The 27309-nt window shown below is 39.9% G+C and overlaps 1 protein-coding gene across 3 annotated transcripts in view; it reads left to right on the forward strand.

Annotated features, from left to right (window-relative positions):
- MINDY4 (MINDY lysine 48 deubiquitinase 4) overlaps positions 1 to 27309 on the forward strand; it is a 103560-nt gene that overhangs the window by 41888 nt on the left and 34363 nt on the right. For all 3 annotated transcript variants that reach the window (XM_045004378.1, XM_045004377.1, XM_045004376.1), the window contains 8 exons: positions 73 to 182; positions 2069 to 2185; positions 4194 to 4282; positions 13905 to 14006; positions 14661 to 14724; positions 16032 to 16097; positions 16371 to 16438; positions 26719 to 26782. In XM_045004378.1, the coding sequence (XP_044860313.1) occupies positions 73 to 182; positions 2069 to 2185; positions 4194 to 4282; positions 13905 to 14006; positions 14661 to 14724; positions 16032 to 16097; positions 16371 to 16438; positions 26719 to 26782 (680 nt within the window). The remainder of the gene's footprint in view (positions 1 to 72; positions 183 to 2068; positions 2186 to 4193; positions 4283 to 13904; positions 14007 to 14660; positions 14725 to 16031; positions 16098 to 16370; positions 16439 to 26718; positions 26783 to 27309) is intronic.

A 27309-nucleotide genomic window follows, 5' to 3' on the forward strand; every position in this document is an offset into this window, starting at 1 on the left:
TGGAGGTATTGGAGGGCAGAATTTGGTTTACCAGACAGCATTCTGCATATTACAAGGTTTCTTCTCTTTCAGTTGATTTCGATGATGAAGCAACGATTGGGGAAGTTAGTAGGATCCCAGAACTTTCAACGCTGTATACACTTGAAATAGTATCAAAGGCAATTGATATTTCCCTAGCAAAAGTAAGACAAATGTATGATGATAAACACAAAATGATGCATTAAAACCTGTTATTTTTATTGAGTAAGACAAAGCTACAATAGGTTTTGCTTTTTATATTTAGTGCATCTGAGATTCATAATCCAGTAAATCCTAATAATCATTAAAATTACATTTTTACATTCCTTTGTTAATGGTTCCAGTCAATTGTGCATCTTTGACCTTTTCTAATTTTTAATCAGTTATTTCAAAAGCAGTATTTTAAGGGGGGGTTAGAATAAGGAAGGAGGACTACTGGGATCTCTTACTGATATTCCACTGACTTCTGGGTGACCTTGGGCAACTCACACTCCTCCATCCATTTTATGCATTTGTAAAATAGTAATAATTGTATTTACCTTCCTCATAGTTATATTGTAAGGCTTCATCCATCAGTTATTTTTTGTAGGGTGCTTCAAGAGCCTTGGATGAAGTGTACTGTACAGGTTCAATGTATTGTTATTATTTCATAGACCATGTTTGGAGCTGCGAAACCTCACAAACAAGTACAAAATAAGAATTTATTTCCCCCATTTTACTCGGGGCCTAATCCAATGCCATTGAAGTCAGTGGAAAGACTCCTAATTGACTGACTTCAGTTCAAGATGAATCAGGCCCTTGGTGTGTTGGTATTGTATGTTTATGAGTGGGAAGGTGTAGACTTGTTCATTAGCACACCTGGGTTATCACTAGTTGTGGACAAACTGGTTTGGCTAAAATAAAAGTTATTCTGTACCTTCATCTTTCTCTCTCTCTAACGGAAACAAATTTGCATGTTTACCTATCCCCAAACTAAACCTTTCATGAGGTTTAGAGTAATTTGAATTATTTTATTCCCTAGTGCTCCCTCCATTTTCTCATGCATCTTTATCTCTTTTATTTCGGGCAGATGCAGAAGTCTCTAAAAACCATGTGAAGGGCTATTCTTATAGCACTTCCCACTCAACCAGAGCTAAAAATCACTACAAATCTCTTGAGAATGATTCCCAGCCTGATTTCTATACCAAAGTAGTCTGAATAAGTATTCAAACACTGAAGGAGTCTGATTCTTACTTACATCCACTTACACTAGCATAACTCCATTGACTTCAGTAAAGCTACTCCTGATTGGGGTCAACAGTCCGAATTTGTAAAAGCAGCAAAGAGTCCTGTGGCACCTTATAGACTAACAGATGTCTATAAGGTGCCACAGGACTCTTTGCTGCTTTTACAGATCCAGACTAACACCGCTCCCCCTCTGATACTTGAGTCCAAATTTGGTTGGTGTTAATATCTGAATGTGATAGTTTGTTACATGTCCCAACACAAGTGTTATTCAAAACTTTGAACAACATGGGTCTCATACCACCACCTTTGGTAGATGAAACAGATTGTCTATTCTACATAATGTGCCAGCTAAGTTACTTCTTTCACAGCTTATATTTCACCCCATTGGATGATATCTTTTACTGGGGTGTGGGAAATTGAAAACTCTTCAAGAGAGGACCATAGCAAAATCTTTTTTTTTTAACCAGTAGTACATATTATTCCTCTCGTAGTTAAGTTTGAGGCTGTCTTATGTGAACATTTCAAGAAACACCGTTTATCCAATGATCTACAGAAAAAAGCTCATAATGCTGAGCAACACATAGCATTATGTGCTGAAGGAACATAATGTGCTAAAGGAACATTGCAGGAAAAGGAAAAAATGACTCCTTTTCAGTGGAATTGCCCTGCTATTTACAGTATTTATAAAACAGAAATTAAAAGGGTGGTTATATAGAGTTAGTAATTATCCTGCCACATGCCTCCTTATTATAAATTATGGAAAGAAAATATACCTATTGGGTTTGTTTTTAAAATGAGAGCTTTTCCCCCCCTTTTTTTTTAGGAAATAAAAAATCTTTTGTTTGGCTCAAGCCTTTGTTGCTTCAGTGAAGAATGGAAAATACAGAACTTTACATTTAACAGTATACCACAGCTAAAATACGGCATCGTTCAAAAAAAGGTACAGTAAATGACTTCCTTAAAAGCTCCATGATCTTTACCTTTAACCTAAAGTTTCCAGAAGTTGTGTGTTACCTTAATAAAAGAAACCACCCTTCTTTAAAAGATATCCCCTTTTCTTTTTCATCACTGGTTAATGAATGGAATTTTACTTCAGAAATCTGCAAAATAGCTAAATCTTTTAAGGAGAGTTGGGCTAGATGGAAAACTTCAGAAGAAAACTCAGGGTGCTCCAGGAAGTATGGGGAATCAGTAGGTGACATTTATTCCTTTAAGTCAATTTTGAACCAATGCTTTAGGAAACATTCTGCTACAAGAGGTGCCATCATCTTGAGGTCTAGAACATCTTTGGTCATTAAAGATGTCTGTCTTCCATTAAAGGTCCTATGGAGACCAAAAGAAGGGGAGTAAACCCTGGAATTCTGGTTACATTTGTAAATTTCAAATGGATACTTTATTTTTCTCTTCACTTCCTAGCTTGACTTCACTTAACTGGTTGTATACTGCTGCTTTACAGTGTTAGTTTCTGTGTTTCACTCTAGTTGTTAAACCATAGTAGTTCTGAGTGATCTTAAACAGTTGCTGTGTTTCATGTAAACTTTTAATATCAGGAGCTTTCCTTGATAGACTGAAATAAACCCTGCTGTTTTCCACAGGTCAGTTTTTCAAAGTTTCACTCATTAGTTATTTAAATGATTTATTGAGAGAGTGAAGAAAAAGTTAAGTTTCTCTGCTGAATATTTGTTCTGGATGAAATGCATTTATTATCTATTATTTATATTGTGGTAGCACCTAGAGGCCTCTTTCAGAGGCTGGGGCCTGATCAGCGGCGGCTCCAGGCACCAGCACTCCAAGCGGGCGCCTGGGGCAGCAAGCACGGGGGGTGCCCTGCCGGTCCCTGTGAGGGCGGCAGTCAGGCAGCCTTCGGCGGCTTGCCTGCGGGAGGTCCTCGGTCCCGCAGATTCGGCGTCAATTCAGCGATGGGTACGCCAAAGCCGCGGGACCGGCGGACCTCCCGCTGGCAAGCCGCCAAATCCGCAGGACCGGGGACCTCCCTCAGAGAAGCCGCCGAAGGCTGCCTGACTGCCATGCTTGATACGGCACAAAAGCTAGAGCCGCCCCTGGGCCTCATTGTGCAAGGCATTGCACATACCTATAATAAGTAACAAAATGAAGTGCCTCACTAAATAAAAATTGCATAACTGGATGCAGTTTAAAATGTGAGCTTGTGATGGGCCATGCCTCTCTAGGCCTTTGACACAAGAGTGGATTGAAGCCTCTTACATACTTTAAACCGTATTGTGGCTGACCTGTTTTTTATAATGCTCTAAGATGGCAGATCACATTAATGCACAAGAATATAAAGGGTTGGCTCATATATTTAAGTATGAACCTGGACTTGAAAACAGTAACATATGCAGAGAGAGGAGCTTTTCATCTTCCCGTGACAGTGTCTGAATCAAGCCCATTTAGCACACAACCTCTGTCTCTCCCTGTTATTCTCTGTGGGTGAAATTCTTCCCTGTGCAGAGGGCCCACACCAGACATATATACCACTGAAACCCCATTTTGAGAGTTTTTATGGGATTTAATTCATGAATAGGCTGTGGGGGCGGGGGGCTCTACCTAGCGATTAATTTCAAAAGGTAGGAATATAGACCTTCTCATTTGTTTTCATCTTCAGGTAAGGTGCATGTTCAAGGGGCATTAGGAGCAATATTTTTGCTTGATGGTGGAGGAGATAAAACTCCTGTCCTTGTCTTCATAGATCTCTGTACGGTATGTTCTAGGCACTTTCAAACAGAACACAGAGGAAACAGAACCTCAATTAGTAATGCTGACTTTTCAGTTGCTTCAAAAAGCAGCACAATGCTGCAAATTCAGTAAGCAAAACAGATACATCAAAGGATGGCTTTAAACTTGAATGAAAACACATGGGTTGTGAAAAGTTCTCACCAGCATCAAACAGTGCTAGTTGTTTTGTTCATCCAGTGTATTATTCATTTTAGGGCGGCCCATGTGGAGTATTGGCCGCAGTTCAAGCCTGTGTCCTGCAACAACTTCTCTTTGGAGACAGTCACAGAAATAGCGATGTGCGGTGAGTCAACAGCTGACACCAGAAATTTTTTCCATTCTAAATTAAACTAAAACTTTATCTTAGTGTGTCCAGAAAAAAGCCTTTCTGAGCTTGGCCCTGTTGCCCTTGCATTTGCATCCAGAAGAGAGAAAGTGTCAACTGCTTTACTTGTTCTTCTTGAGGCTAATAGAAGTTGCCTTTTAACAGTGGATTTAAAGGCTAGCTTTTCATTAACATACTAGTTTCTTGTGATTAACCAAGAACCTTTTTAAAAAAAGAAACCCTGAATTATGGCCAGCATCAGTTACTGAACCTGCAGAGTCCCATGGTGAAGCAATGATTTAAAAGAGAATGCAATCATGTATCGTAAGACCATGCTATGCATGGGGTCTTTCATGGCAATATAAAATCCCAATGAACTTGCAAAACGTTAGTTATACCATCTCTTTTCCTTACTAATTTTACACAGCTAAAGTCCCTAATGGGATTTAAAAACTGTATGTCTTTTAATTACTTTACAGAAAAGTTACAGGATATTCATAGCATCAAGGGGAAATTACTTGCTACGTTCTAATAAACTCAGAGCACACAGCATTTGTGTCGGTGCTAAAGAGACAAATCTTATTCACTGTGGGAATTTATCATAGTGGAATTTTCAAAAGCACATGGACACCTAATTCCCATTAATTTCAATGGGATTTCTGCACCTACACACTTTTGGAAAAGCTTTAGTGCCTGTCTGAATCTTTAGTGCCTAAATACCATTAAAATCTGTCTCTCAGCCTCTTTCTCTACTTGTGGACAGAAATTCTGGCCCCATTCGGACTTCAATCTGGCCATGTAAATGAGTCTTAAAGTGAGTGTAAGTGTAATTTACTTCCACTTTAAAATTTCCTTTCCTTGAGAATTGTGTAAAGGGACAAAGGACTTTTTACATGAGAAGGAGAATCTCCACCAATATGTGCAGATTCTTGTGGAAATTATGTGAAATCTGTTAAGATTTTCTGCAGTAATTCCTGATGTTGTAATATACAATTTTGAGTTTTTCAAGGGCAAAAATTATGATTTGACATAAAATGGGAGAGAATTAGCACTTAAATTGTTCTGTGAACAATTTTGGATCTCCACTCCTAAGTAAGTCTCACGGGGTATGTCCTAAAAGTGAAACAGTGATTGCATATGCCTATAATTGCTGGAGATCTGGGTTATGTTAATCTACAATTGAAAATCTATTTTTGGATCTCATTTTATTCCTCATCTCTCCTAAAGACACCATTAGTGCACAGATTGGTATAAATCAGCGCCGCTAGCCAACTATTCTCAACACAGACCCAAAATGAAAATACCAGAGGCCAAATTATGTCCATTGTCACTCTGGTATAAAACTGCAAATCAATTATTAGTTCCTCACCTTCACTCCCACAGCTGTGAAGAAAAAAAAAGTTGAGATTTCGGAGCTATCCTATTGTATTTTATACCCTCTTGAAAACAGGCTGAGCATTATACGTTTGATGGGACTCAAATTCTCTCTCTCTGTTTCTCAACTAAACAAAAACATTTTGAACATGCAAAAATTACATTGGTACATCTCCAAATGTCAGATGACGTTTGTGATTCCTATCCTATTATATTTAGATTCTTTTACTGCACACACCTCCACAGCATCAGCTCAAAAAGAGCTCCACAGGAATCAGCGCTTAGCAGATAATGGTTCAGACCCATCATTCTTGTATAGATAGAGCCAACACACCTCTGCTGCCAGTAACATAACAGGAATATCCTGAACTTGAGAGGTCATCGCCCTTTAGAATATTGCCAGCCTCAGAAGCCCCATACTTGCTAAACTATCTGTTGTAGACATTTGCACTATACATGGCATTATAATATTTAGGCACCAGATTCAAAACTGGTGGGATGCTTGAAAGAAATCTCCAACAGAGGTGGGCCTGGTGCTAAACTTTTAAAACATTCTTTTTAACCTCAATCTTTGTTTAACATCACTTTTCTCACTAATCTCTTTGTGACACAAGTGTGAAATTAGTGCTCTAATTATATGATATCAGTTAAGGCAGGGGGAGGTAACCTATGGCACGCGTGCCAAAGGCGGCACGCAAGCTGATTTTCAGTGGCACTCACACTGCCCAGGTCCTGACCTGGCTGGGGGGCTCTGCATTTTAATTTAATTTTAAATGAAGCTTCTTAAACATTTTAAAAACCTTATTTACTTTACATACAGCAATAGTTTAGTTATCTGTTATAGACTTATAGAAAGAGACCTTCTAAAAATGTTTAAATGTATTACTGGAACTCGGAACCTTAAATTAGAGTGAATAAATGAAAACTCGGCACACCACTTCTGAAAGGTTGCCGACCCCTGAGTTAAGGCATTTTCATTGTTTTGTCATTAGAAAATATTATACCTTAATGGAAAATATTTTTTTGATTTGTCTTTAGATAAAGGTCTGGATATTCTGTTTATATATAAATTTATCTTCTTCTTTATCTTCACTATCTGACGGCTATCTCAAATCCCTAATCTAGGTTACTTAGGCAAACATATACTGTGAATATATACATACACACACACACACACACACACAGACTATACACTGTAGCCTATTTTAAGCTCAGTTGAATAGATTTTGAAATGTAAGCCTCATTTTCTTGAGGGATATTGTCAAGCTCTTTGGCATAGCTTCCCTGATTCATCCTTTCATTAAATGATTTCATAACGCAGAGTGCGCCACGCAAATGTGGATTTCGAAATAGGCTATTTGGTAAACAGAATCAGCTTTCACTAGGAAAAAAGGAATTCTAACTAGAGATGATAAGTCAGAGACAGCTATTGCTGGGGTAGCAAATTCTTCTATGTATACATGTATTGTCAGAGGTGGACAATATTTCTAATATTTATGAGATACCGATTAATATGTCTTTAAGAATATGTGTGTGCTGGAGTTGGCGGAGTGATTACAGCACATCTAGCTATACCCAACCTCACTTTGATTTATTGAGTGCAGCTTAAAATAGCAGTGGTGATGAGACAGCATGAACCGCACTACAGACGAGGAACACAAATACCCAGGGTACCAGGTAGGCCCGTGCTGAGTCCCACGTCACTGCATCTTCACTGCTTTTTTTTAGCCATGTGACCTAGATTAAACTTAGCGTGAGTACGCCTGCACGAATTGCACTCACACCTCTGATTACAGTTAGACATACCCTGAGTGTCATAGAAAAAATGAATGTAAAACATTAACATCAAATGAAGAACCAACTCTCCCAACCTATCCAAAATAAAGTAACCCTGCTTTCAAAGGCAGACATTCCTGGCACAAGAATCAACGCCATAATCATGAGGAAGCCACCTTACCAGGTGAAAAGGACTGATTCCTCATTGGCAGAAAGAATGGGGATGGAAAGACATGAGACACAGTAAACCAAGAGAACAGGGGAGGGGCCCCTAAAACCCTCAGGGATGAGCCTCTTGCAGGGCGTGTGATTTGAATCATCCAAGGCAGCCAGTGAATTATTCTGGCAAACCTCTTCTGGGAGAGAGTTCCAAACAAACAGGGTGTGACATCATGTTAGTTCCACAATTTTTGTTGTTTTGTTTCTTTATTTTTTCTCAGTTCTTCCAGAAGAGCATATCTAGCTGTAGCTCCACCAGCTAGCTCTCATTCAGAACAGACTTTTTTTAAAATACACAGTGATCTACCATGTTTTACATTGCGATGCCATGCTCCAGTTTGGACAAGGGGACAGGAAATTTCCTGAGTTTTAGAAGGGACTGTCTCTGGTTCCTCATATTACAGAATATGAAGGGAATATGATAGAAATCATTTCTCAATCAATTCAGTGAGAACAGAAATTGGCTACAGTGGAGGGGGAAATTATTAAAACATTGCAAATCAATGACATCTGACATATCAATCAACTAAGAAATCAACTCAGGGGTGGCTCAAGCACCAGCTAAAGGAGCATTAAGAAATATGTAACCGTGTATTCTCTTCCAGATACAATGACGCTATATTTTTGAAGACAGTTTCTAACCTTTGTCCATATTCATAGAATCATAGAATATCAAGGTTGGAAGGGACTTCAGGAGGTCATTTAGTCCAACCCCCTGCTCAAAGCAGGACCAATCCCCAACTAAATCATCCCAGCCAGAGCTTTGTCAAGCCTGATCTTAAAAAACCTCTAGGGAAGAAGATTCTACCACCTCCCTAGGTAACCCATTCCAGTGCTTCACCACCCTCCTAGTGAAAAAGTTTTTCCTGATATCCAACCTAGACCTCCCCACTGCAACTTGAGACCATTACTCCTCATTCTGCCGTCAGCCACCACTGAGAACAACTTAGATACATCCTCTTTGGAACCCCCTTTCAGGTAGTTGAAAGCAGCTATCAACCCCCACCCTCATTCTTCTCTTCTGCAGATGAAACAATCCCAGTTCCCTCAACCTCTCCTCATAAGTCACGTGCTCCAGCCCCCTAATCATTTTTGTTGCCCTCCGCTGGACTCTTTCCAGTTTTTCCACATCCTTCTTGTAGTGTGGGGCCCAAAACTGAACACAGTACTCCAGATGAGGCCTCACCAATGCCAAATAGAGGGGAATGATCTCATCCCTCGATCTGCTGGCAATGCCCCTACTTATACAGCCCAAAATGCGATTAGCCTTCTTGGCAACAAGGGCACACTGTTGACTCATAGCACACTGTTGACTCATAAAGACAAATGTAAACGTATTATAGATGTCTGATGCCACCATGAGGCTTAAATTCAGTTTTAGAGTTTGTTGCTTAGGAATCTCCTTTGGAGTCAGTAAAGGATTATTTTCTGACCATGAGGACCAGGAACCTAATTTCATCGTGGAGGCCAATGGGAAATCTTCCTCCTTTTTCTGGGGCTAAATGTGGCCCAGAACATTTAAGAGGCTCAGGCTCCCATGTTTAATGGAGAAACGGAGTCTGATATTTGGTAGTTTACAAAAAGGAGAGGAAGAAAGATTCAGAGGTCAGGATGCTGTCCTTGTTCTTAAGAGACCAGGGTTGAATTCCCAGCTCCTCAGACTTCTTTAGGCAAGTCACAGACAGATTTTCAATAGTTTTTAGGTGCCTAGTTGGATTTTCAAAAGTGCCTAAGCAGGTTAGATGCCTGAGTCCATCAATGAAATCAATGGGAGTTAGGTGCCAAAACTCCTTAGGCACTTTTGAAAATCCTACTGGGTATCTACCCGCATCTTTAGGCACCTACACACCTTTGAATATCTGGTCCTTTGTTTTACTGTCTCACAATTCCCCATTTGTAAAATGGGAATAATAGCATTTCCCTAACTTACAGGATGGTTGTGAGAGGCTCAGATATTAAGGTGATGGCAGCCATATAAGTACCTAAGATAGATTTTTTGCTCTAACATGACTTCTCCCAGCCCTGTTTATCTGGAAATTGTTCTCTCCTCGTGTTTCTCATCCTCATTTGAAAGGATTTTATTTCCCACTATTTTGTGTGTGAGAAGGGCTGTTGAAGTATGCAGAAATTCCCAAAAGTATTCTGGTTAACGGGCAAACTCTTTATCTTTATGGGCAGAAACAAAAAAGGCCTTCAGGCATGTAAAACTTGAATAGCGAGATGGGTTGTTTTATTCATGAAAGAGGCATATTTTTCTTCAGATGTGTCTCCCTAGAGTGGAAGCTGATTCTTGATCAGAAAAGGACAGGAATCTTCATGGCTGAACTGTTTAAATTAACATCTTTTTCTACTGTATCTGCCTTTTCAAGGTGTTGACTGCTTCACATCAAGCATTGGGCTTCAGATTTCTTCCAGCTACATGAATAAAATAATGGATTTTCTTATTGCTCCTTTACCTGCTCCATCCACAGAATATAATTTTGGCACTGCCCACAAATACCTGAACAACTCAGCTAGAATACAAGAACAGATGTGAAAAGGCTATGGGCACATTTTTTTTTAAACTGAGTTCTCTCTGTTTGTTCAAATGCCCCACGTCCATCAGAGAGGGAAGGGTTTTCTCACTAAACATTATATTCCAGGCAGACATACAACTTAGAACTCTGTTATTTAATTTTTCTTGGTTGATGTTTAGTGTTTTGAATTATTAGATGTCATAGGTCTCACCCCCACTTGGAGCTGTTGGGTTCACAAGATGGGGACCTGCATGGACTCCCCTAAACTAAAATCCTAGTTTAGATCTGGTAAAAGCTGCCACCACCCAATAATGTATGTGTATTGGGACACAGTCCTTCCCCAAAATCCTTGGGGATCCCAAGAGCCCCAAATCCATGGAGTTCTTACACCTAGGAGAAATAAACCATTCCCCCCTGCTTCCTCCCCCCTCCCTTTTCCTAGGAGAGATACCGGGATCCAACTACAGAGGGATGCCTCCCTCCTCCCCTTTCCCTGAGAATCCACCCAAGGAAAGATCAACCAAATCCTTAACAGAAAAGATTTATTAAAAAATAAAAAGAAAGTAAACTGCCTCTGTAATACCAAGATGGAACAATACACAGGGTCTAAACTTATCAATCTCTGGAGAGAATTCCCCCTCCCTTCTTTCTCAGTAAAAGCAATAACAGTACAGAATTAAAGAAATTCTATAGCAAAACACAGAATTGCAAATACAGAAATAAAAGTATAAGAATACTAGTTCCTTGCTAATACTCACTAGCTTGAATAGAAGAATTTATTGCAGAAACCTGGGAGGACTTGATTAAGATGTCTGTACTCCCTTAACTCCCAAGAGAGACTCTCTAAAAACAAAGAACAGAAAAAAAACTTCCCTCCACAGGGATTTGAAAATATCTTGTCCCTGATTGGTCCTCTGGTCAGGTGTTCACAGGTACTGCTTGTTAACCCTTTACAGGTAGAAAAAAAACCTTAACCCTTAACTAACTGTTTATGACATTAGATCTTTTAATTCAAGTGCTGCACATGTTTTTTTACCTCATCTCTCAGGCTGGCAGTGCTCTAAGACTAATATTGTCTAAAACTCAAAGAGGTCACCCTTAAAACCAGTGGAGAACAATTCCAAACTTCCCATGTGGAAGGGTGTATAATTTAGTTGTTAGAGCAAGGGGTTAGGAGTCAGGACCCCTAGGTTCTATTCTCAGGTCTGCCAGTTTCTCACTATACAACTTTTGGTCCTATAATCACTTAATCTCTCTGTGCCTCAGTTTAATTAGAATCATAGAATCATAAAAGATTAGGGTTGGAAGAGACTTCAGGAGGTCATCTAGTTCAACCCCCTGCTCAAAGCAGGACCAACCCCAACTAAATCATCCCAGCCAGGGCTTTGTCAAGCCGGGCCTTAAAAACCTCTAAGGTTGGAGATTCCACCACCTCCCTAGGTAACCCATTCCAGTGCTTCACCCCCCTCCTAGTGAAATAGTGTTTCCTAATATCCAACCTAGACCTCCCACACTGCAACTTGAGACCATTGTTCCTTGTTCTGTCATCTGCCATCACTGAGAACAGCCTAGCTCCATCCTCTTTGGAACTCCCCTTCAGGTAGTTGAAGGCTGCTATCAAATCTCCCCTCCCTCTTCTTTTCTGCAGACTAAATAAGCCCAGTTCCCTCAGCCTCTACTCATAAGTCATGTGCCCCAGCCCCCTAATCATTTTCATTGCCCTCTGATGGACTCTTTCCAATTTGTCCACATCCTTTCTGTAGTGGGGGTCCCAAAACTGGATGCAATACTCCAGGTGTAACCTCACCAGTGCTGAGGGGAATAATCACTTTCCTCGATCTGCTGGCAATAGTCCTAGTAGTGCAGCCCAATATACCATTAGTCTTCTTGGCAACAAGGGCACACTGCTGACTCATATCCAGCTTCTTGTCCATTGTAATCCCCAGGTCCTTTTCAGTAGAACTACCACTTAGCCGGTTGGTCCCCAGCCTGTAGCAGTGCATGGGATTCTTCTGTCCTAAGTGCAGAATTCTGCACTTGTCCTTGTTGAACCTCATCAGATTTCTTTTAGTCCAATCCTCCAATTTGTCTAGGTCACTCTGGACTCTATCCCTACCCTCCAGCATATCTACCTCTCCCCCCAGCTTAGTGTTATCTGCAAAATTGCTGAGGGTGCAATCCATCCCATCATCCAGATCATTAATGAAGATGTTGAACCAAACCGGCCCCAGAACAGCCCCCTGGGGCACTCTGCTTGATACTGGCTGCCAGCAAGACATCAAGCTGTTGATCACTACCTGTTGAGCCCAACGATCTAGCCAGCTTTCTATCCACCTTATAGTCCATTCATCCAATCCATACTTCTTTAACTTGCTGGCAAGAATACTGTGGGAGACCTATCAAAAGCTTTGCTAAAGTCAAGATATATCACGTCCACCACTTTCCCCATATCCACAGAGCCAGTTATTTCATCATAGAATGCAATCAGATTGGTCAGGCATGACTTGCCCTTGGTGAATCCATATTGACTGTTCCTGATCACCTTCATCTCCTCCAAGTGCTTCAAAATGGAATCCTTGAGGACCTGCTCCATGATTTTTCCAGGGACTGAAGTGAGGCTGATTGGTCTGTAGCTCCCCGGATTATCCTTCTTCCCTTAAAGTTGGGCACTATATTTGCCTTTTTCCAATCGTCCAATTCATCTGTAAAACTGGAATAATATTTCTTACCTATCTCATGGGGTATTGTGAGACTTAGCAAATAAATTTTGTATAGAGTTTAGAGATCCTTTGGTGAAAGGTGCTACACAAGTGCAATGTATTCTATTTACAGCACATGACATTTTAGATAAAGTCAGTTAGTAGATAAGGATTTTCAGGCTTGAGCTTCAAGCCAACAAAAGCTAAACCATTCAGTTACGATTGAAATGAAATTTGAAGGCCTTTTTTGACTCAGCATATAAAACAATCATATCATAGAATGTAGAGATGGAAAAGATATATTAAGTCACCTGGTCAAACTCCCTGCCAGTGCAAGATTATTCCCCAAGGGACAGTTACTTGTATTTTGAAAGATATAATTTTAAATGTGCCTACTGATGGAGTTTGTACTGCTTCCCCTAGAAGTTTAATCCATAGCCTATTACTGTAGATCTCACTGTCTAAAAGTATTTCCCACTATCCAGCCTAAATTGGCTCTTTCTTGATTTTTACCGCTTTACTCTTAGTTATAACCTTTCATATTATGCTAAATAATTCTTCATTGCTTGACACCCTTTATCATGATCCCTCCACCCAGTCATTGTTTCACCAGGCTCCACATGCTAATTTTGTGAATTTTTCCTTGTAAGTGAATCGTGAAAAAAACAGAGACCGCCCTTTAAAGTCAACCCCCCAGAATTAAAGATGTTAGTGTGTATCATGCCTAGTATACTAGGCATGTTCTACCAACAGTGCAAAGAGAATATCCTACATGAGGCAACTCTACTCATTGATTTTAGTCATTTAGTCTCACATTCTCAATGGTATTTAAGTGCATAACTCTCATTGACTTCAATGGGATTTAGGTGCCTAAATACATTTGAGGATCTGGGCCTTTGTACATACCAAACCTGCTGTGAATCTGTGCACACTGAAAGAGGAGAAGTTCATCTTTACATGGCTGCCTCACTAATAGTGTCAATTTTTGCTTGTTTCTCATATATCCAAAAACAACAGGTGTCTGCAACCTTCAGATGCTCATAGGACCAAATGCCTCACCCTGGCTATTGCAGATATTTTATGGCGTGCCGGGGGCAATGAAAAAGCTGTGGTTGCACTGTAAGTGGGAGGAATATTTTTAATTATCATGTAATAGTCTCATGTGTGTATAAAATGTTTGTTTCTGTTTATACATCTAAGTAGCTATCACTATGTATGAAGGACAGTATGTATCCGTATAGTCTGAAAGGGTTTATTGCTAATGGTCACATGCTCGCAGCAGTTACCTGTCCTAATAGAGAAATCTCAGGGTGAATTCCTGGCCCCATTGAATTCAATGGGACAGTTTTTGATGAGAATTCCTTCCAGTTAATCTGGAAGTAGAACTTTCCCAAAGCAGCTCACTGACTATTGTAATTATATTTTTAAATTTTTTCAAACTACAATGGGTATCTCAGAAGAGACTTTCAATGTCTGTTCCACTCTTGTTATAATATTATTGTTCTTATATTTTGTTGCAGTGAAAAAATTCAGTAAGTTCTTCAATCTATACCTTTCTTCTTTCTAGATACAGAAACATGAACTGATCAATTGCAAACAAATCTAAAGGCTATCAGAGCTCAGATAAAGTAATATTAAAAGCCAAAGGTCTTTTATTTAACGCCACTTTTTTTTTGGTTTAGTCTTCCAATTCATTACAGCCCATGAATTTCTCTTTGCTGTGTTGTTGGTTCTTCTAAAGTGAACAGCTGTTCATTTAATTCTCCTCTTTAGGTCTTCAGGAAGGCAGCAGTTCACTCCAGCAGGAAAATACAAAGCAGACGGAATCTTCGAAACAGTAAGATTTTATGTGTAATCTTCCTGTAATATATTTTGTAACTTCACTTATATAAGTGCAATGGGCCTGATTCTCCCCTGTCTCACCAAGGTTTAACTCTACTGACACCACTGTAATTACTCTAATTTACTCCAGTGTCAGAAGAGAATCAAAGAGGAAGTGACATAATTGGCTCCCAAACTGCCACACCCTTTAATGGGAATTGGGTTTTCTGACATCCTCCTTTTCCCTTTCCTTTCATTCCCTCTTCTCTCCCAGGCCCCAAACAATAGCAGTTTCCCCTCTAGTTACTGGAAATGGATCCTTCCATAGCTCCTCACAACACTGTTAGAGAAAGAAACCATGATTTTCCCTTCTTGTCCTTCCTACAATATTCCTTGCCCTTTGTTTTTCTGATTAAATAATAATAATTAATTGTAAACTAAATACTTTCCACTTATACATTTTTTCCATCTGAAGATCTCAAATTGATTTAATAATCCAATAAAGCAATAATGAATTAAGCCTTACAAATAATACCTCTGTGAATTAGGGAAATATTTTTATCCCCAAAAACTGAGACAGAATGGGAAGAAGGGCTTTCCCACAATCACACAGGAAACCCATGGCAAAGTCAGAAATATAACTATCTCTCCCGACCCTGAGTCCCATGTTTTGGCCTCAAGACTATTACTCCCCTCAAAATCAAGGGGTGTAAGTCAATGATAAAGAACAGACACTGTTGAAATAATAGAATTGTAGAACTGGAAGGGACCTTGAGAGGTCATCTAGTCCAGTCCTCTGCACTCAAGGCAGGACTAAGTATTATCTAGACTATCCCTGACAGGTTTTTGTCTAACCTGCTCTTAAAAATCTCCAATGATTTGGTATTCCTAAGATGATTCCAAGAATTTCCCTTTCTCCCACAGATCATTCTTTAATTAATAATGAACTTCCATGCAATAAATTTGACATATCAGGAACTAACATTTTAAAAGAGCTCTCAGAATATATGAATTTTATAGCTAAAATAGGATTTAAAATATATTATTTTGGTAAGTGTTGTTGTAGCCATGTGTTCTCCAGATATGAGCGAGACAAGGTAGGTACCATATATTACCTCACCAATGTTGTCTCTCTCATTTTAGTAACATTGCTGAAAAAAGTGAGAGTTGTGAACATCATGGGCTTCAATGAATCCGATCCAATTTACACCAGCTGAGGATCTGGCCAAACATACAGATTTTGGTTACTTAAATAATTCTGGCTTGAGTTATACCAGCTTCTTGTTATCTATTTTAATTGCATTATTTTACATTTTGTTCCAGCTAATACTACATAGTGTCACAAAATGTGAAGATCTGACCATTTTTCTTCAGCAGAATATTCGTCAGGTATGGTGCATGGAGAGAAAATGAAACTTGTCATTGTTCAGCTGTTATTTTTTCAGTATTTAACGTTTTGTAGAAAACTGTATAAACAACGTTTTGGGTATGATGCTGATGCGTCCCATGTTTGAAAAAGATGAAGGACCAAATTCAGACCATAACGTAAATAGGAGTGAGTCTTATTGACCTCAGTTGGAGGTGCATCTCCTTATGCTAGGGCTGAAAAGCATATTCAATAAACAAACACATGTAAATACAGTGGAACTTTTTTTTTTCCAGTTTGAAACTGGTCCATTTGGGTGCATTCTTCTTACCGTGTCGGTTATCTTTACAAGATCTATCGATCTGTGAGTATTTTTATATTCCTCTTTCATAAACTTCAGAGTTGCCTTAGCCATGTGAAAGGTGTAACACAGGCCGGGAGTGGTCACCCTTCAAAACTTCCTAGTTTCCACAGAAAGTCCTTTGGCCCACTAAATAATATGAGTTCATCATTTACAGCATTCTAGGTGTTGTCTCTTACAAGAAGAGGGAATACCGCTGATATTGACTGATTCCTATGTTTGGCTTTATCAAAAGCTCAATAAATCAGTAAGAGGCTTTCTGTTAGTTTTAGATCAGGCTCCTAATCTATATCTGGTGAGTTTTTAAGTGCGTCCACTGTGGAAAGTGTTCTAGTAGAAAGATGCTGAGCCCTAGGGTGACCAGACAGCAAATGTGAAAAATCGGGACAGACGGTGGGGGGTAGTAGGAGCCTATATAAGAAAAAGACCCAAAAATCAGGACTGTCCCTATAAAATTGGGACATCTGATCACCCTATTCAGCCCAGTCCTTTGGACCACATGGAGCCTGTTTGTGTGACATCTGCAGTAAGGTACACAATACATCCAGCCAGCAGGTGAAGTGCACTGTGCCAATTGGGTTAGTCTATTCTAGTGTGTCTCTGCCACATAACAAATACAACCAAAATAACAGGCTCATCATTACTGCTCTAAAGACCTTTTTTGTTCCTGGCTCTCCAATTCTAGCAGATTTTCTGATAGCCTGAGCAGTTTTACTTCATTTCAGTTTTGGATGGTGATTCCGTTGTATATGGTCAGATGTCACTCAGGAAGCAGTGATCACTACATGAGTCAGTTGTTCAGTGTAATATACATGCCGGCTCTAATTTAGAAGCATTCTTTAAGATAGCCTGTGTTACATTCCATTGAGGGTCACCAGCATGTGGGACAATGGGTGAGATGTTGATTTGCACTTAATAGAGTTCACTGCCATCTGTCTCAGGACTAATCAGCGAACTCTATATCACAATGTCAAAGCACACCCTGCAAAGAGCCTTTAAGAATCATACCCAAGTGAAAGAGAAGTGTCAATTCATCCATTCATCCATTGTATATCCATCTCTCAACAATAACTCTTATGAAGAAACCGTTTGTGTTTACAGAAGATTATGCATTAGGCTTATCAAAGTGCTTTGCTGCAGTTAGGATTTTCTTCCTCTCACCCCTATATTGTGTTGAAAAGAAATCACAATTTGGAACTGAGTTTTATATATACCGTATATTCAGTTGGTAATCCATTGAGTTTTCTTCCAGGATTCACAGGGTTTTTTTAATTGACTTCACGTTAACATTCCACACGTTTCCATTGCAATTATGCAGAGTTGACCCCCAAGCAGTTGGTTTAATACTAATAATATCTGTATTTTATAACATAAGTAGCATTATCTTCATTTTATTGACTGGGGAACTGAGGCCCAAAAAGATGTGGTGGCTTTTCTTAGGCCATACAGGCGTGAGATTTTAAAAGATGCCAAGTGGGTTTTTCATAAGCACGTAGCTGCCTAACTCCCACTGATTTCAGTCCAGGAACCAGCCATTAACTAGTACCTATTTCCAAATGATACAAGCAGTGAGGTCATATCTCCTGTTATTTTTGAAATCCTACCAGAAGGATTATGCCATGTCAATTTATCTGTAATTGATTTCAGTGGGAGTTAGGTGCCTAGACACGTTTGAAAAATCCCACTTGGCACTGATCTGCATTTTCAGGTGTCGAAATACCTTTATAAATCTGATCTACAGTTGCAGTGCTGGTACAAACTCCAGTTCTCTTAAATGCCAGCTCGAGCACTGTCTCACTGGACCACCTTCAGAAACTGTGCTGCTTTCCTGGCCTTGAGTGAGGTAGTGAAAGTAAATAGTACCAAACCGTATCTTTTGTTTATAAGAAACAGAAATTTAATACTAAAGACAGTGAAATGTGGACTCAAACCTCTGCACAGCCTTTAAATAGCAAACTACACCTTCTTATGTATATTTCAATTACAGATGAGTGGAGATGTCCTAATCATAGGAGATATGACCTCACTATTCATATCTTTCAGAACTATGTGCCATTTAGTGGCGGGTGCACAGATGTAGTGAGTGGTTGTGATTTACATAACTGACATAGTTCTGGGTGAGAACTCAAAGGCCAGGGAGATCTGTTATACTCAGGGCTGTCCCTAGGGGGGCGCGGGGCCCGGGACAAATCAGCCTATATGGTCCCCCCTTGGGGTAGGGGGTGCACTGGGTCTCCCATGAGGGCACTGGATGAGGCAGGGGGCGTGCTGGTGGGGGCAATAGGGCTCTAGCTGCTCCATGGGGTGTGGGTCGTGGAAGTTTACCTGGCGCAAAGCGCATCCACTGGTGTTCGGGGGTGCCCTTCCACTGGGTGACAGTGCTGCCTCCTGCCCAGCCTTGGCTGGGATCCTCACACTCCCCGGCCTCAGCATTCGAATAATAGCAGGACCAGGATGGGTGCACGGGGCTGGGGAGCTGCGTGCGCAGCACTCTCCTTCCAACACTGCCCCGGGGCTGGCAGGGGCCCAAGAGCCCAGGGAAGAGGCAGGGGCCACGTGATCTGTGTGCAGGTGCCACAGGGGAGCCCAGCTGTCTGGGGGAAGGCAGGACCAGACAAACCAGGCTGCCTCCTGCTTGCTGGCTGCCTCTGACTGTTCTGCTCATTGCTCAAGGCAGACAGCTGCTGTCCTCACCCCATCTGGCACCGTGATGTTGAAGTGCGGGGCCCAGCAAAGCACGTTGCCTGGAGTGGTTGCCCTGATTTGTCTTACCCAAGGGATGGCTCTGGTTATACTTAAGCGGGTCTTGTCCAGAGTAGAGCTGATCGGGAATTCTCTGTTAAAATATTTTTTTCCACAGAAAATGAAATTGCCACAAAATTAAAACTTTCCATGCAAAAATTTCAATTTTGCCAACATTTTTCAATTTTACATTGAGAAAATCAAAACAAAATATGTCAGCCCAAATCAAAATATTTTGGTTCCTCTAACTGAATCAAATGTTTCATTTCAGGTCAGTTTGATATTAAAGTGTGTCTGAGTGGTCACGATGCCTCATGGAAGTTGTAGCTTGGGTGCCTCGTTCCACACTTCTCTATAGGCTACAGTCCTTGGCTGGACTACTGATCTCCGAGAGTGGACTCCAGTTTCTCCTCTGGTTGAACCGATGCAGGAGCCCAGCCCATGGTAGAGAATGGGGGCACAAAGCATTCAATTAGGACCTTGCTGGCACTGATCCATCCATCCAGAGGCCTACTTTATAGTCCTGCATCCCAGCAGAATGGTCCTGCGGTGGGCCCCCATTGTAGCAACATAAAATCTTCTTGGCCTTTCTCCCTCCTCTATTATACATGAGACCATCAGTTCTACAACCTATTGCCAAACTGAGGCCTGATTGACCATTTGAATATGTTACCTCAGATTCCTGTATGCAAGCACAGCGCATTGCCACCTTGAAGCTATCTTATCATCCCCCCAAAACAAAATATAATATTATTGGCTGCATCACACACACTGTCAGTGTGTTACTCACAAACTTCAGGAACTTATTTGGCTAGTGCGGACCATGGGCATTTCAATGCTTAATAGTAGCTCATTGCAACTAGATTTGTGCACACAGCAGTGCTTATTTGACTCTTTTAACTTTTACCTCTTAAGTGTTTCTTGTGAATGAAGAAAACAGTCGTTTGATCTCTGAAAAACCACCAAGAAGTTAGAGGTCACACCCCACAATGCTGCTTCATCTCCATGTCCATCACAGTAATCTGAACCTGAGCTAAAGTCTGTGAAGGGTCCCACACTGATGAGCATCCTAGCTAGACAGAGGGATTTGATTGTCTAAAAATACATATTTACATAGCATAAATCAGCTTCAAAATGACGCATTGTTCTGTGGGGTCATCTTCCATGTGCTTCTATGAAGAATTTTTCTCCTTTAAAAGGTACTGTAAAGAGAAAGCACAGCAAAAACATGGAAACTAGCACACCAACTGCTCTAGTTCTGCTAAGGTTGGGAGAAAATGTATAGCAAACACAACTTAAAATCAAGTGCTGAGGCTGCCTTTAACTGTTGTGTCTAGATGATGACAGTCCCAGAGCAGTTTCTCTTTGGCTATGGAAAACAGATGCTTTGCATTTCCATGGCACCTTTCATCCCTCAGGGTCTTGAAACTATTTGCAAAATGCATATGCATGACCTCACTGAAATGCAGCCATCCCTCTAGAATTCTAGTTACTGCTCCCCTGTAACTGTAAATGGAATCCCCCCATGCCCCATCCGAAAAATTCAAACCCATTTTTTTTCAATTTCAAGAGCAAAAAGTTCCATTAAAAAAAAAAAGAACAAAGCAACAACAACTAACTCAGAATATGTTGAGAATTAAACCTTGGGCTTTTATGAAACAGAACAGAGTGGAAAACGCTCTCAAATTTACCAGAGTTTCAGCTGATTTTTCCCTCTCCTCAAGCTTTGATCAGTTATATTTGCTAAGCTTAAGTATCAACATTAATGTGGACAAATAGGGCAGTCTTGTTTGGTTTAGTATCTTTGTTTGCTGTGTCAGGCTTTGATACAGAAGAGCTTGACATGATAAATACAGAAAACAATCATCATACTTTGGAAAAATGAAGGCCTGAGTTGACCCTGCCTGGATTTGAATCAGTACCTACATGGAGTAAGTTATATTAAATCAGAATACACTATATACTGTATTAAAACTGGTTTCAGAGTAGCAGCCGTGTTCGTCTGTATCCACAAAAAGAACATGAGTACTTGTGGCACCTTAGAGACTAACAAATTTATTTGAGCATAAACTTTTGTGGGCTACAGCCCACTTCATGAGATGCATAGAATGGAACATACAGTGGGAAGATATATTTACATACAGAGAACATGAAAAGGTGGAAGTTGCCATACCAACTCTAAGATGCTAATTAATTAAGATGAGCTATTATCAGCAGGAGAAAAAAAACTTTTCTAGTGATAATCAAAATGGCCCATTTCAGACAGTTGACAAAAAGGTGTGAGGATACTTAACATGGGGAAATAGATTCAATTTGTGTAATGACCCAGCCACTCCCAGTCTCTATTCAAGCCAAAGTTAATGGTATCTAGTTTGACTGTCTTGTTAATGGGACTATTCACATGCTTAAAGTTAAATATGTATTTGCTGAGTTGGTGCTCAAACAAGAAAAAACAGTGAGTTAAGAACAACACCATATCGTTGCTTTTATTAAGTCACATCGCAACCTTCACAGTTTTTAAACATAGATTTTTTTCTGCCCTTTTTTAAACATCTGTTACCTTTGTAAAAGGACTTTCATACTGTGCAAATGTGAAAAAAATAGACCATTAGTACAAAAAGCCATTCATTCGTCCCGTTATTCCTCATATCTCCTTTATAATTATTTGAGATCTTTACATTCAAAGAGGAGTTTTTCTCCTTCTTAGCTCAAATTCTATTTCTGTAGTGGACTCCTAATTGTGTGTTTGTTAATGTAACAGCGTTGCCATGAAAATGGGTGTGATGTCATCAATTTACTACTACAGCTTCACCACAGGATTAAGGAACCAGCACTAACTTAAACACACACTTTTTTTTATAGCTAACAAAGAGAAGGAAAATCTAAGATAAATAATGAACAGTTTTATGCTTGTTTTGCTATGTCAGCATTTTCCCCTGTAGTAAATGTATGCCTGGTTTTTGGATTTAGTGTGCAATTCTCAGCTGTTTTCCATTAACGACAGGGCATGGATTTTCCTTTGAGTTTGCAGGTTCTTGCAATCAACAGATTGAGAACACAAACCGTTATGGAGCATTGTTTTTTTAACATGAGTGTAACTCATCTGATGTCCATCTAATTAAGTATTTCAAACCCTCATGTCCAGTATTCAAGTTTCTTTACATTTTTTGAACTTGTATGTGTGCATTCTTAAAAACTGGATAGAACCTGGATACATCTCACTAGAAATCCCCATTCCCACTACAGTTTAAGTTAAATATGTTTTTTTTTCTTTACTTTTCCTAAACTCTTGTGTGATTTTTTTGTATTTTCTATATCAGGAGTGGCTGCAATATACTGGTGGGTTCAATAGGAGGGATGGATAGGAGTAGATGAATGGATACAAAGTTTTGGAGCAGATGGTAAACTGATGTAAATTGTATTAGCTCCATTGATTTCAAAGGAGCATTGTCAATGGAGCAATGAGAATTTATATCAGGTGAGGCTCTTACCCATAGAGTTTGTATAGCTCTTTGAGATTAATGGCATGATAGTGCTTATAATTCCAACAGGACTCAAGGTTAATATATAATAATACAGTTGAACCCAGGCAAAATAAGATTAATTATATGTAATGATGATATCATTCTGTAATGTGTATTTTAACCAGTCCTGCCTCTAACAACAGCCTTCTGAGACAGTGTTGGAAAGTATCGGAAAAGTGCATACAGGCCACTGGATTTTTTTATAACTGTAAAAAGGCTCCACTGAGGTATTTTTGTCATGAAGGGATCAGGGGCGGCTCTAGGAATTTGGCCACCCCAAGCAGTCATGCCTGCGGAAGGTGCACCGGAGCCGCGGGACCAGCGGACCTCCCGCAGGCATGGCGCGGAGGGTCCGCTGGTCCCGCGGCTCCAGTGGACCTCCCGCAGCTGCGGAGGGTTCGCTGGTTCCGGTGGAGCATCCGCTGTCATGCCTGCGGGAGGTCGACTGGAGCCACAGGACCACCAGACCCTCCGCAGTCATGCCTGCGGAAGGTCCGCCGGACCCGCTTGCCGCCCTGCCGGCAAAATGCCGCCCCAAGCGCGCGCTTGGCGCGCTGGGGTCTGGAGCCGGCCCTGGAAGGGATTTTCCTAACTGATACAAAGCAAAAGAATTACACTGGGAACTTACCATCCCCAAACAATGTTTTAAAAGAATAATATGTGATGATAGAGATGGCTACAAATAATTGGGCATAAGGAGGGGAGTTTTAACATCAGCGTTTGGGTTCCAAATGGAGCAAATGTGTTTCCGTAAATACAGTGCAAGCTGAAAATAGAAAATACATCTAGTAATGATAGTTCATCTGTAAGACCTTTGAGAACAATCTGGAAGCCCAAAGCTATCATTATGGCTTTATGCAAATAGGTCCCCATTCAGGGCAGCACTTAAGAATGAACTTAACTTTTAGCACATGCTTAAGCACTTTCCTGAATCAGAACCTTGGTGTCTAACTGGACCATTTTCTTTACAGACTCTTGCTTATGATCCAAACCCCATATCTAACTTGATTTTGTGTTTTCAGCCTCCAATCAAAATATTTTCTCCCACTCTGCAGTAATACTTCCATGCTATCATAACAGAGGAAAATACTGATAATGTCACACCATGAAGATGCACAAGAGCCCTATAGGGTAATGAAAGGAAGCAATCCTCCCTTTTTAATGACTTGAGCAGCATCTTTTCATTGACTTGAGACCCTCCTGACCTAGGGAATAGAGCCAGGAGACTTGGATTTTATACTGAGCTGAACCACTGATGCACTGTGTACCATTGGACAAAATTCTTAGTCCCTCAGCTTCCCCATCTTTAATTTAAGGATAATGATACTCACCACTGTAGAGTACTTTAAGATGTAGGGCTTGTCTACACTGGGCTGCTAAATTGGCGCTGCTGTGATTGATTTAGTGGCATCGATTTAGCAGGTCTGGTGAAGACGCGATAAGTTGATGAGAGAGCACGCTCCCATTGATTTCAGTACTCCACGTCCCTGAGAAGTGGAAGCTAAATTGGCGAGGGAGCATCTTCCATCAACATAGCACGGTGTAGACACTGCGTTAGGTCAAGATAAGCTACGTCGCTCAGGGTGGTGATTTTTTCACACCCCTGAGTGACGTAACTTACATCGATTTAGGCGGCAGTGTGGACCAGGACTTACAGATGGAAAATGCTATTGAAGGTATCATTAGTAACAATAATTTATTTATTAAGGTTCTTTAGACAATTTATTATCAGGACATCAAAATTAATGACCCTTTCACAAGCAGCATGTCTTCAACGTACTGCATTGCAAGCTGACAAAAATATGCAATGCAATGTCATTACCTGTATTTGTTTGCTGTTTATATAGTGCCTAAAGTGTGCTAGGCCCAACAAATACTACACCTCTTATTATACTGTAAATAAACACTCTGGCTCACATGCTAACTTCTTGGGAATGGGGAATTGTCGTGACAGTATGATTAATAATTGTTGTAAATCTTATAGCTATATGTTTGTTGGTTGTTTCCTCCCTAGCAGAAATGATTTGAAATGCAGATGTGTTTCTTCTTGAAAATCTGAGATACACCTCTAAAGTCCCATATTGTTTGCACCTACAGAAGCAATTAGAACTTCCTTCCATTGTCCTGCTTGTATGTCCCATCGCCCCTAACTGACGTATATTGTATAGTCCCCTCATTTCAAACAAGGCTATGGCATTTTCAAGATGCAACTGTTTCTAAAACTAATGAGTGGCCAAAGTCCAAAGATTGTTATCGCTCCATCCATGCCTTGAAAGGTTGTGATCTCTTTATACAAGACTTTTCCACACCACATATACAGTGTTCATGGATTCTTCTTAGCCCTTTTGATTCAGTACTAGTAACATTAGCTAGTATGGCACTTAGACATCACTGGAACTGGCTCTTGGAGTGCCCTTCTCATTTATACACATGAAGTAGTGCACGGGTGAACCTCAACAGGTTCAGTTCCGATTTAGTGATTCTAAAGACCTCTTCAGTCCTGAAAGCCGGCTGGAAATCTTAGAAGACTTACAGGTACATCCTGCTTTTGGCACTACAAGTAATACCACAAGAAACATATCTCTGCAATATTTGGGACGTAACCAGGAACTGCAGAGATGCCCCAACTTTTTTATTCTTGGAACCAAATTTTTTAACTGAAAATATGTTAAGTTTGAGTTTTGGATGAAATGTCAGGTTAAATCCTATTTTAATCACACCAAGTCAACCATAATACCTATTACATTATCACAGACATATTATACCACTATATATTTTTTTAAAACTGAAATTTAAGGGGTCCAAAGACAGGCAACAAAAATTGCTAGATGCATGGAAAGACTTACATACCAGGAAAGAGTGAAAAGATTAGGATTGTTCAGTTTAGAGAGGAGACAAATAAGAGGGAACATGCAACAGGTATATAAAACAATGAAATATATAGAGAAAGTCGGTCAGATAATCCCTTTTCCTTTTTACTAATACAGGAATAAGAGGAACCAATGTAATTGAAATCAGCACATTTAAAACTGAAAGAAGAAATACTTTTTTAGGCAGCACATAATCAGTGGAATTTATTGCCATAAAATAAGTTGGTTGATTGGGTTCAGAAAAGGCTCATACATTTATATGTATAATAAGAATATTCACAGTTACATTAGGTAGAATAAAAAATATAAGGGATATAAACCCTCATGTCTCAGGGCATAAACCAACCACTAACTGATAGGATTTAGGAAAAAAACTTCCTCTTTGGGGAGAGTATTCCATAATTATCTACTAGGATGTTTCTTGAATCTTCTTCTGAATCATCTGATGCTGACTACTATCTGAGACAGAGTATCGGAGCAGCTGGACTAGTGGCATGAAGCATTATGATGATTCTGATGTTTCTAAGAATAAAGGATCTCAGAATGGGGTTTTAAATTTGCACATTGTTCTTCCATGTTGTGTATATTGGATTCTACTATGTACGGTGCATATACAGAATTGTCTGCTGTTAATGGACAGATCCCATTGATAGCACTGAGAATTTCCCTAGAGATCAAAGACAGACTAACCTGGTGGATGCACCTTTGTTAGTAATATCTATATTTCATATCTGAAACATTACATAAAGTACAAAATCAAATATGTTCCTAAAACAATCATCCTTGGAAGTAATTAATATATATGAAGAATACTTGTATATCTTCTTCTAACACTCTTTTTCTGGTCAATATTCATTTAAGCAAAACGCTCAGTAGCTGTGAGTTTTGTAGCTTTAACTATTGTTGAAAATAGAGTTCCTTTCTCTTTACTGCTGCAGTTTACCACTTAATTGCTAATTTCTTGTAAAACAACTTATATCTGCTATGTCTTCAGCAGGCTTTAGGTAACTACATAAACAAGCATATTTTTTCATAGAGAAATGTACTCCCCAAAAATCAAAAAATTGAGCCATGTTTGCAACTTTCCAAACCTTGGAAATGTAAAATCCTGTGAAATTGTGATTAAACCTTCCCAAACCTTTTTCAGGGTGCGCAACGATTTTGATGTGTCCACAAACCGACTGATTGGCACCCACGGATACTGCACACAAGTAAGTAGGGGAGATGTGTGAGTGTTAAAGACAACACATGCAGAAAGCCAACATAATATGAACTATATTCCGTGAAGAAACAACACTGTTGATTTCACGTTCCTCATGTGTTTTTCCCTTTGTCAAGTATCTTCCTCCTTTTTTCTTTTATAAGACTTTTGTTTTCTCTTCTTTGTTCTGAGAGTCTCTTGCTTTCTGAATCCTCTCCTTAGCTGCCTGAAACACAATTTTTTATTATTTTGCTATTTTTCTAATTTTGCTTTGTTTTTCTAATTTTTTATTTTTGCACGCTCAGTTGGGACCTAATCCAAAGCCTGATGTAGTCAGTGGGCTTTTGATTGTGTTTTGTGGAGGTCTTATCCAAAGTGAGATGTGTGTGGTGTCCCATTCAGTTCCACAGGCTTTATACACACACCCCACTCTGACTCCATGGACTGGCCAACAGTAATATTAGAAGGAACAGAATGAACAGACTGGCAGATGTCATGGGTAGGCCATAATGGGTGGCACAAGTGGCATCTGACTAA

This window comes from Mauremys mutica, chromosome 2 (genome assembly GCF_020497125.1).
Source record: "Mauremys mutica isolate MM-2020 ecotype Southern chromosome 2, ASM2049712v1, whole genome shotgun sequence".
Lineage (NCBI taxonomy): Eukaryota > Metazoa > Chordata > Testudines > Geoemydidae > Mauremys > Mauremys mutica.